The sequence below is a fragment of the Colletotrichum graminicola genome (assembly GCF_000149035.1).
Source record: "Colletotrichum graminicola M1.001 genomic scaffold supercont1.3, whole genome shotgun sequence".
In the NCBI taxonomy this organism is placed as follows: Eukaryota; Fungi; Ascomycota; class Sordariomycetes; order Glomerellales; family Glomerellaceae; genus Colletotrichum; species Colletotrichum graminicola.
Window position 1 is genome coordinate 993,118 of NW_007361007.1, and position 10,825 is coordinate 1,003,942.

At 58.9% G+C, this 10,825-nt stretch overlaps 3 protein-coding genes across 3 annotated transcripts; 2 read left to right on the forward strand and 1 right to left on the reverse strand.

Moving 5' to 3' along the window:
- Positions 1 to 2,363: 2,363 nt before the first annotated feature.
- On the reverse strand, positions 2,364 to 4,143 carry GLRG_01195 (eukaryotic and archaeal DNA primase; the record flags this gene model as incomplete). The annotated part of the gene is made up of 4 exons (XM_008091880.1): positions 2,364 to 2,526; positions 2,637 to 3,244; positions 3,322 to 3,869; positions 3,954 to 4,143. The coding sequence occupies 4 exons, from the start codon at positions 4,141 to 4,143 to the stop codon at positions 2,364 to 2,366; spliced, it is 1,509 nt and encodes a 502-aa protein (XP_008090071.1).
- A 1,087-nt stretch (positions 4,144 to 5,230) lies between these two features.
- On the forward strand, positions 5,231 to 8,724 carry GLRG_01196 (uncharacterized protein; the record flags this gene model as incomplete). The annotated part of the gene is made up of 7 exons (XM_008091881.1): positions 5,231 to 5,409; positions 5,568 to 6,798; positions 6,880 to 7,097; positions 7,192 to 7,709; positions 7,764 to 8,031; positions 8,128 to 8,277; positions 8,673 to 8,724. The coding sequence occupies 7 exons, from the start codon at positions 5,231 to 5,233 to the stop codon at positions 8,722 to 8,724; spliced, it is 2,616 nt and encodes an 871-aa protein (XP_008090072.1).
- A 1,134-nt stretch (positions 8,725 to 9,858) lies between these two features.
- Positions 9,859 to 10,173, forward strand: GLRG_01197 (uncharacterized protein; the record flags this gene model as incomplete). The annotated part of the gene is made up of 1 exon (XM_008091882.1): positions 9,859 to 10,173. The coding sequence occupies one exon, from the start codon at positions 9,859 to 9,861 to the stop codon at positions 10,171 to 10,173; it is 315 nt and encodes a 104-aa protein (XP_008090073.1).
- Positions 10,174 to 10,825: the final 652 nt, after the last annotated feature.

The following is a 10,825-nucleotide window of genomic DNA, read 5'->3' on the forward strand; positions in this document are numbered from 1 at the left end:
CTTCTTCCCTCGGTAGCGAGGGTCTTGGTCGGGTCCCTGCCGCCTCGCCGAGAATGCGTGCGGTGCTTCTGGCATGTTTGTTCCTGACACGCAGGAGGGCCTGGACCTGGACCTTGAACGTGATAATGGGCCGGATCGTGAGACGGCCAACGACTTACTCGACCTACGCCGCGTGGGCATCTCTTTCTTCTCTATGTGCCCTCCCCTCCCCCTCTTCTCTGGTCCGGAGCCCACGGCCGCATCGGCAAGTCAACGGCACGCGCAAGCCGGCGCGATTTCGGTTCCATCGCCCATCACCCCCCCAGTCCACCCTTCACCGCCGCATCTCATCTTCAACCGCTCATCGAAAGGGATGCTTCTCTTGTAAGTGAGGGCATTGACGGGAGATGGGACGAAAGTGCGAGAAAAAGAAAAGGTCCCAGCGAGCAGGGGAGCGGGAGCGGGAGCGGGAGGGGGGTGGTGGTGGTGCGAAAAGTGATCACGCGTCTCTTATTCCTGTCAAAAAGAAAAATGAAGTGAAAACCACACCGTGGTCACAGACGCCTCTGGGCATCGGAAACGGCTGTGTCTGTCGCCCGTCTTGATGACACGGATGAGATTTAGGCAGAAGATAACCGCCATGTCTCGGACTCAACCTCCCGCCCTTTCTCGTGATCCTCCCCCCCTCCCCTTGCTGTTTCTCGCACATCAACAAACAGTCAATCACACAAGACTCACACGCCCCCCACCTCCTTAGGTATATCCTCTGCCCTTACCCCTTACCCAGCCAGAAAGCACCACGAACGGAATAAAGCCTATATCCCGATCAGACTCGTCCCTGGGCCTTCTCCCAGGAGAACCCAACACCACACGGGCTGCCGAGGGGTCTGGGCTCCCTCTCCCTGCCATCAAATAACACACCCCTCCGAGGCCCAGACCGGTCTCGTCTTGTTTTCTCCGTCTGAAGATCAGAAACGAGGCGCAGAGGGCAGTCACAGGGGTAACAGAAAGTCCTTCTAGTAGTAAGCCATGAAAACGACAGGCAACCGATGCCGAAGTCCCCCCTCCTCCAGGGCGAGATGGCCAGATCTTCGTCAATAAGCATCACGGTTGAGCCCGCTCCAAGTCCCCGATCGTGAAACCCCGAGCCCCCGTCGTGACACATCACATGCCGGACTCTGAGTCTCTTCATCCCGAGTTACCCATCCCGAGGGGGGGGGCGGAGAACCGGGAGGCCGCATCGCATCACAGGATGACAAAACAAAAAATAAATAACAACAGACGCCGGGAAACCCGAGGAAGAAGAGAGGGGCGGGCAGGCAAAACAACTGTCGCGGATGCCCCGGAGACCGGAGACCGGGTAATTCGATTTCCCCTTTTCCCTCTCTCAAAAGTTCTGACGATTTGTTTTCCATCCTTTCTTCCTGTCAGCCCACACATCCTTTCCTTTCGCGCGTTGTACCGACGGTGCCGACGGAGCCTCGGCGGCCTTCCACATTTTCCCGGGCTTCCGTGCGAAGATGGGGAGAGAGAGAGAGGCAGGACAAATCAGACGGACACGGAGGACGGGCGGGATACTTCGGCCTCGGCATCTTGGCGCAAAAAGTTCCCGCTTTCCGAAACACAAGACATACACAAACACACACACACACACATACACACTCGGTCAAGATAAGGGGGGCCACACGTGGAAATGCTGGTGATACTTTGGCAGAAGTAAACCAGACGAAGGGGGTATCCTGTACTGGGATGCCTTTCGATGAGAAACGAACACTAAGCACACACACACACACACACACACACACAGGCACGCACAACATCGCTTCGGAATCCTCTCCGCCCAGAGAGGGAAAAACAATTCCAAGAATGCCCGTCGTACGCATCCCGTCCAACCCGGAAAGATACAGTAGAATAGAAAAAAAGAAGAAGAAAAAAGCAAACTCACAACGCCAGTATATCTCTCCAATCGTCCGTGTCATCAAACAGTTTTCGCTCCCAGAGGGTAATTGATGCCTCTGTGAGAGACATATGCTTCCCGTTATCCAACGCCTCTTTCTATCCAGCCGTCTTGTCCTCTTCCATCCCCCCCCCTAGCAGCGGGTCCAGACCGCGGTGGAACACCGTCCCTTTCACCAAGCCAAGCATCATTAGTCAGGCGGCCCTCTCTTGTCCGCCTTTCCCTCGGTCCCTCACCGAGCTTACTGATACAGCCTCCGAGCTAAAAAAAAAAAAAGCTTGGCTTTTGTGGCCGGTTGCCCTAGATCTTATGCCGGAGCCAAGTCTAACTTGTCACGTTTCAACCACACTCTCACGACCGTGGATGCGGCTGTCGCTGCTGTTGCTTCAACCACCACTCTTGGATGACGGGTAAGGTCCTACCCGGCTCACTCCTCCATTTTGACGTCCGTCCCCTTACCAAGATTCTTGAGGAGGTAACTGCGCTTGAAGTATTCGTTGGGGTGGACAATGGTCTCGAGCTGCGCTGACGTGAAAACGCCCTCGTCCTTTGCCCTTTTAAGTTCCTGCTTGTGGAGGTGCTCAAACACGCTGGAGAAATGTCAGTCAGTCTGAGTACAAGCCCCCAGAAATGGCCGGCTGCGGGATAGGGCTGGCTGGCTGGTTGGCCGTCCTGGACACAACGGAGCCTGGGGACATACCGATTGCAGGCCATGTGGAACTTTTGGTTATCCTTGTCCTCCTTGACCCCGTGCAGCGTGGCTCGGTCGCTGACCCCCATGCTCTGGACCAGGGTCGTCAGGTTCTCGAGGTTGAAGTGGCGGTAAGGGCAGCCGTGGGCCTCGCCGGGGCCGGGCGGGTGCTCCGTCAGGATCTTCTGACAGCTGAAGGGGCTGTAGCCGCCGCCGCGCCGGTTCGAGTCGCCTCCGACGTCGCCGTAGGTGTGGCGCACGTTGTAGCGATATTCCTTGTTGAAGGTGTCGTCGGTGATGTTGCGGAACGCTTGCCTCCAGAAGACGAGGCACTCCTCGAGGTTCAAGCCGATGCCCTTGAGGAAGAGGGTGTACTGCAGGCGGCCAAAGTGCTTCAGGTGGGCGTCGCGACGCAGTGAGCGGTGGAGGTGCGACATGCAGGCGGGGAAGTGCTGGGCGAGGTTGTCGATGTTACGGGCCGTGATCTCGGCGCCCGGCGGCGCGGCCGTGTTGGAGCTGTAGGAGCTGTCGGGGGTGATGAAGTTCTTGGAGAGGTGGTCGAGGATCGGGGTGAGACGGTCGTCCTCGTCGAGCCGGGGAAGGGCACGCGCCGTGAGCTGGAGGCCGGTCTGTCAGTGGTTGTGCATTGCCTGCCTGCCTCTCGGCAACGACGACGGAAGGGGTCTGGTCCTACCTCTAGTTGCCTCTCGAGCCGCGAGACGAATTCGCCAATGACCATGCTGGTCTGTTCTCTCCCCGGGACAAAGGCCTTGCCCGCCTTCAAAAACACCCTGCGCTGCTCGACCAGTTCGGGGACGCGGTCCCAGTCGACCTTGAACCATGTGTCGTCCTCGGTCGAAGCTGTCTTTCCCCAGCCGCGCGACATGGCGGCCAGCTCGGGGGCATATTCGCGCTTCTCTTCATCCGTCACGGCTTCCCACCAGTCGAGGTCGAGGCTGCTGATAAAGGCGGATCGTTCGTTGTGGTCGTCGCTGTTGAGCCGCAGGCGGAAGAGCATGGTCTCGACGCGGGTGAAGCGGCGGCGGAGGTCCTCGGTCCGGGCAAAGGCCAGGCGCAGGATGAAGTGGCTGTAGTGGTCTTTTTGTCGCTGGGCAAAGAGCTTCGGTGAATGGGAGGTATTGGACTCCAGGGGGAGATACTTGTCGAGGAGGGGCTTCATGTGGTTTGCGACCTCTTGCGGGGACTTGTTGCGGAACGCGCAGGCTTCCAGCTCGGCGAGGACTGGCACAACGCGTCAGTAACGAGTGGGAGGGCAAGACGGCAGACACGGGGGGGGGGAGGGTGAGTGAGGCTTCGTCGACTTACTCCGAAGCCGGTCAATGGCCCACTGCTCAAACTGCTCAAGGGTGATGTCTGCGGTGGGCGCGTCGGCGTAGAAGTTGAGGCGGTGGGGGTATTCGGCCTCCTTGTAGAGCGGGGAGGCAAACTGCTTCTTGCGGTGGTCGACGACATTGCGCCGTTTGGGGTCGATGCGGTTGTAGTCGTGCCGTAACATGCTGCCGTTTCGTGTATGTGTGTGTGTGTGTATATCTTTCGCGATGTGCCTGTGTCGGCGGGTTGGGAGTGCGTGTGCGTGGTGGACGTTGATGCAAATTGTACGTCTCTACAGACGGGTGTTGGCGACGGGGAGACGCGTCCAGTCGCGTCGTGGGGGACTTTTCAATTAACCGGGGTTGACCAATGGAAGCGACCGGGGATCAGTAAAGTGGGGCACAGTGTACTACGTCAAGATGAACCGGTAAGAACACAGTGCTTACCTCATCCACTTTGGCGATGCCATCGTTCTGTCACTCTCATCTCACTAACTAGGTAGGTACGGAGTTGAAAGGTAGGTAGGTAGGTCCTTCTCGTGAACTCGCCATCACATACCTCTCTCTCCATCTTTCTTACCTACTTTTTCACTCTCGTATTCCGGGCCGTTCAATGTTCTTCTATTCCTACCAAGTGCCGGGTCTCTATCTGTCTTCAGTGTAAGTCCCGTGACCGAGTCCTACCGTATACCACACGACGGCTGTTCTTACATATGCGCAGGGGTTCCTAAAATCGGTATGAACCATGTCGAGATGTCCTAGACCCCCCAGGTCGACGTCGACGTCGTCGTCACCACCATCACCACCATCACCCACAAACCACGCATCCCGAATGGAAAAAACAACGTCTCCCGCTCCGCAAATTGTCGGCCGCCCTTCGTAGCTGCAGCATTCCTGCACGCCATCACGTTGCCCGTCGCGCATACCGTCGCATATCGACTACCCCAACCCTGTCCAACCGCATCGAGTCCGGCGTTCCCCCGCGTGACCTGCTGCCGATTCCTAAATTCAGGACCCACACCATACGTCCAAGCACACCGGTCGTTGCCTGTCAGCCTCACTGATGCCCGCATGGCAGCCTCCAGCTATCGATATTCCTTCACCAACTTCAATCTTCCCGGCTTTACAGTTCTCGGGTTCTCTTAAGTTCTCTCGTTAGTCTCAAATGTTTCGCTTCTCCCTCTCTATCACCCATTGATTTGGCGTGAGACCCATCCCGGCCGTCGAATCCCCCTGCTCCCCCCCCCCCGGCAATGCCCGTGAACCGCCGAGATGGCCGCCTTGTCATCCCTCGGCCTCAACCTACGCCTCGCCGACATTGACGAGAACCTCAAGTCCCACTCAGCCGCCCTATCGTGGCCCAACTCGAGTTTTTGCGCAAGTGCCGCGTCTGCCAGCCACGACTTCCTAGACGATGCACCCTGCTTCACCTACACTGAAGTGTTTGAGAGGTACGCTGACCGTTCCTTCAGTCATTCTTACCCGAATGTTCAATGTGAGAACTATATAATCATGAAAACCCACCGATATTGTCTTCTTGACAGCAAAAGGCTCGTGTTGGGGCGCGCGCCTCAGTAATTTGGTTGGCTAATACACTCCTCAACCACAGCGGCGATGTTTTCCAAGCCGTTTCGCCTGGCTCGGGCGTCTATCTGCCCCTTCACTCATCATCGCCTGGTCCTCTACCGGCATTCGCCGTTTCCAAATGTCGCTCCTCCAAGACGATCGGGATCGAGAATTGGAGCTTGACCCTGTTACAGACGCTCGCCATTGCCATGCCCTCTCCCTTTGACTTCCTCTCCATTCTCTCCAACTACACGAAGCTCAAGTCCCACCTACAGCACCTTGAGACCATTTCGCCATCGCACCCCGCCACGGTCGAGCTGCGGCTGCTCGTCGGCGATCTCCTCCTCGATAGGGCTCTGTATGCAGGTATCGGCACCGAGACGTACCGGTCCAACGGCCACCTGTCCCTTGCCCAGTTGCACGACATGCACCAACGGAGTCTCGATGCTGGCCTCGACGGCCTGGACGCCTGTTTCTCCCTCGGTCTTCTCCCCGACGTGATGGACGACGCCTATCTCGAAGCCCTGGCTTCCAAGTTTACAGAGCTTGCTCTCGTCGGAGACATGACTGCCCTGTACAACCTCTGCGAGCCCATCGTTCGCTCTGGCGAGGTTGAGTGGGAGATGAACACTGACCTGCTCCTCCAACTCCTCGACCGGGGTCGGCTAGATATCTACCGTTACGTCCTCGACCTTGCTTCCCGAACGAGGGACAGGTCTTCGGTCCAGCCTGCGTCGTTCCTCCGCGACATCACACATGATCCGCTCCACGTCGCCATCCGCCTCGGCCACGTCCAGCAAGTGGACAGTCTCCTCCAACAGGGGACGTCCTTCATTGGCGTTCACCACAGTGACTTGACGGAAGGCAGCGCAGACCACGTTGTCCTCACGCCTCTTTCTGCTGCCGTCTATTGGCGGCAACCCCGTATTGTCCGGGTGATTCTTTCCAAAAACATCTTTGCGGACGGGATGAAGGAAGCAGTTGCCATGGCGGTCTCGGACGGAGACAACGACATGATGCAAATCCTGTTTTCTTTCGGAGTCATGGGCGTGTCTGGAACTCCAGTGCCAGACAATCCATTCGAGTCCTTCTCGGAACTCAGCCTTCAAGTGGGAGCCGGAGAAGTGCCTTTGGCGCCCCCGGGCACGGAGATTGCCGTTCGCTTCGCGGGCCACCAGCATCCGCTCGATAGCGATAGGCCAGGCCCGTCGGCTGGCATCCAAGGTACGAATCGTCAGGAACGAGACCGAGCAGCCGAGATGCCCAAGGAGCCTGTTCGGCGCAAACCTTGGCGGCATCGGCGTCGGGTCTTGGGCCAAGCTCTAGTCTTGCACATGCGTGCGCTGTGTTCCCAGCTTCGCGACGTCTGCATCTGCTCGGAACACATCGAGATACGAGATGTCGCCAGCAGATTCGCCTTCGCAGACGGTGTTTGGGGTCGTGGCCTAAAGGTGTTCCGTGGTTTGATGCAAGACAGCCCGCCTTCGACCCTGCCGGAGGTTGTCGACTCCCTCGTTGTGGCCAACGCCATCTATCTAGCCCTCTTTACACATGACGAGACAATATCTCCGCAGTAAGTCTAGACAGGTCCCCCGGGCAGACGAGGACGCCACAAGGCGAACACGTTCTCGGCCCCGGCCACGTTCACGAGTCTGACACTAACACAGGTTCATCAACGACCTCGACCGCTGGCGCTCGGTCCTGCCAGCCTCGTCCCAGTACCTTTTTGACGATGTAGCACTCCGGATGTGGGCTTATGCTCCATCAACCGCGGCGGCTTCGGAGCCGGATCCCGTCAACGTCTCTCACTTTCAAGACTTGGTCCAGAGCCTGACAAGACTTGAGAAAAGCAAGGAAACCGCGCCATCGCGAATGTTCAGCCCCGGGAGTAGTCTTGCAGCCTGCCAGAGAGCGTTCGAGGACCAGGAAACTAGCCCGGGGATCAGCCAGGCTCAGGCGATCCCTGGCCGCTCACAGCCGTGTCAAAGCTCCTATGGGGGTCCGCCGGCCCAGCGGGACGACCTTGTATGGGCCGAGTTTCTGCACATGGAGCAATTCGAGGACATGGCTTCGGAACAGACGGGGCCATCGCTGGCAGAGGCCGGAGGCTGGGATGACGTGATGCCCACGACGATGCTGCTGCTCGTTTCGGTAGCGTTTTACGTCGTGCTGGCGCTGATTTTGCGTATGTGCAAGTCTGCTCATATCTTGATACAGTCCATAGCTGATCCTCGGCCAGATCTACACTCTACGCCGGGGAAACCCGTGCTTGATACCTTTGCATCGACGCCTGGGGTATACGACCGGTGCTGCGCCCTCCTCGCAGCCTACCTCGCGATGTACGGCGTCTCGGTCCGTCCTCCTGACGATGACGCCAACGTCGCGATGCCGTCGTTCACCCCGCAATCGCCGGCGTACGGGTTAGACGCATGCATCACCCCGTCGAGCAGCTTATCGTCCCTCAACACGCTGGGCGTGCGCCGCAACGAGTCGTTATCCAGCATCAGGTAAGCCGATGGATGGCCCGAAACCTTGCACGCACGTACAACGTGCCCGTTACCCCGCCGCCTCCGGGAGAGCATTGGCTGAACTCTCGCCTGCAGCAGCACAGAGAATGCCGGCGCAACGTCGGCGTCCTCGCGCGATCAGCACCACCGGCAGCAACAGCGCGGTGAGAGGCTGCCGTGCTTCACGCCGCGATGCGCCAAGACGTTCTCGAGCGTCAGCAACCGCAACAAGCACCTCCGCGAGGGGTGCGCATTCACGAGGGAGAGGCGGCAAGGGTACCAGTGCAGGAACGGGCCCTGTGCAAAGGTGCTGACGACCAAGTGGTACCGCGATACCCACGAGAGGGAGCGGTGCCGTTTCAGGCGGGGGGGATAGGGGGGGATGGGCGGATCGGTGGCGGAACAGCCGCGGGGGCCCGGGCAATGCACGTGCGCCGGGATGGCCTGGAGCCCCCGACATGCCACCCACCACTCGTGTGCCATATAGTAAATGTGTATAGATATCTACCTAAAGTGGCCGGATGTTCTTGGATAGGTATCATCGTGTCCGGGTACGCTATGTTGGATCCGTTAAGCCTGCTGGACCCAAGATGTCACATCTCTTGGTGCGCCTATCGGGGCCCCGGCCTTATGTTTATTAGTCATGAGCTCCAGCGCAACGACGATGACGGTACGAATGGGGGACAAGGTTAGGCAGGGAGGGGGAAAAAAGGATATCCGACAAACGAGGCGAAGGAAATAGAGGCAGCATCATAAGGAAAGTATCCGTATAAATAATAAAAAGGAGTAAAAGAGATGAAAACAGTGGGGGATTGCAACACAGCGCCGGATGTTGTGCATTTCCCCCCTTCCCCTGCCGGTGCCGAGCGCCCGCGTACCAGGTGGGCGGTACCGCGAAGCTTCAAGTGGCTGCATAGGTTAGCTTAGGTACCTTGAAGTAAGGTGTTTTTGGTAGGTGGGCAAGTATCAAGAGTACATACCAGCACGTACCCCACCTGCAGATGCAAGTGGCCGAAGTGCCATGATAGTCTCGCGATGGGGATATCTGCTTGTCACTAACTACCACGACAGTAACTGAATCATATCGACCTTTATCTAGTCAGACTATTCTACGGGGGGAGGGTTGGATTGGTTCATTTCAATGTTCAAGGCGTGATGTGATGGGCCTGGTTGGTTGTGGTCGCCACGGGGTGTTGGTGGCGCAGCCACGACACACGGGTGCAGCACCTCCTGGATGCCATTCTCGTTTCACCTTCAAAGAAACCCCCCGAGAGAGAATCGAAGAAAAATAGGAGAAGAAGAACCGATCTCCCATCTGTTATCCTATCTCGGCCGCGCTGGCAAAGGCGGTCGGGCGGTGCTCGGCGCATCGCTGCGCATGGCTCGGTGGCGCCAACAACAGGAATAGCTTAGCTTAGCACGGCGTCGCAGGATACGGTGGTTGGTGTGGCTTCGACCTTTCCGATCTTGTTTACTCGCAGGAGCCAAGGGGGGGAGAGGGAGATAGAGAGAGAGAGAGAGAGAGAGAGTAAGGGCGATATTGGCCTGGGGAACCCTTTTTCTTTCTCAAGATGAGAAAACCTCTCTCTTCCACCCATGGACGACGCACGGCACAGAGCCCAACACACAAACCGAGTTGGTTTTGCGACGCGAGGACAAAGCTAGGTAGGTGAACAAGGCACGCGGCAAAGCAAAGCAAAGCAAAGCAAAGCAAAGCAAAGCACGCATGACAGCCGACGAGCGCTTGGGATAAAGGTAGTTCAACACCATGCCGTCCCACCTTCCCTCACCCTGCCAGTAGGACCCCCCTCCCTACACCAGACGACGATGCACCTCCTCGCAGCCGTCCTCCTGCTGGGCGGCCTCCTCCCCCGCCTCCCGGCGGGCGCCCGCGCCGAGGACAGCTTCCGCCACCCGCCGGGCCCCGGCCCGACGGGGGACTACCGAGACAACCCGGTCTACGCCGTCGGCGACAGCGTCGACCTGCAGTGGGAGACGACCCTCGAGTCGGCGGACCTGGCGCTGTGTCAGGGGAAGCCGGGTGGGGATGACGACGCGCGGCCGGCATGCGCGACTATTGTTGGTGAGCTTTCTGGTTTTCTTTTTTTTTCCCCTCTTCTGCCATGGTTTCGGGAGGACTGACGAGTGTTCTATTTGGGGGGGGAAAGCAAACGCAAAGGCCAAGAGCCTCGTGTGGACCGTGGGCTACGGCGGGTTGCCCGCGCACCAATACCCGGGCCTTAGCCCGGTGTACTACCTCGAGCTGTCCAAGGCCGGGGAGACGACGGCAGGGCGAGGCATGAGGTCGCATTACTTCAACATCACGGGGACGAGGCCGGCGGCGACGGCGCGGACGACGGGCACGACAACGAAAGCGACAGCAAAAACGACGGGATCGGGTGGGACGATGTCAGCGGCGACAGCGAGCACGAAGAGGACGACGGTGACGACAGCAGGCACGAACTCGACGGCGACAGCGGCGTCCACGTCCCAGACGCCGACGGGGGCACCGGCCGCAGACGGCCCCGACGCAGAGTCGCAGCCGCAGTCGCAGTCGCAGTCACAGTCACAGGCGGCGGGCGACGGTCTGTCGGGCGGGGTGGTGGCGGGGATCGCGGTCGGGGCGTTCCTCGGCGGGCTCGCGCTGCTGGGCGGGACGGCGTGGGCGGTGCGCAGGCGGGGGCGGCGGGCGGGAGGGGGCGTGGCGCACACGCAGGGCGACATCGTGCATCCAGTTTCTAGGCGCAAAGGCGCGGACCCGAGTAATATATAGCCCGGCGAAAGCGACTCTCCC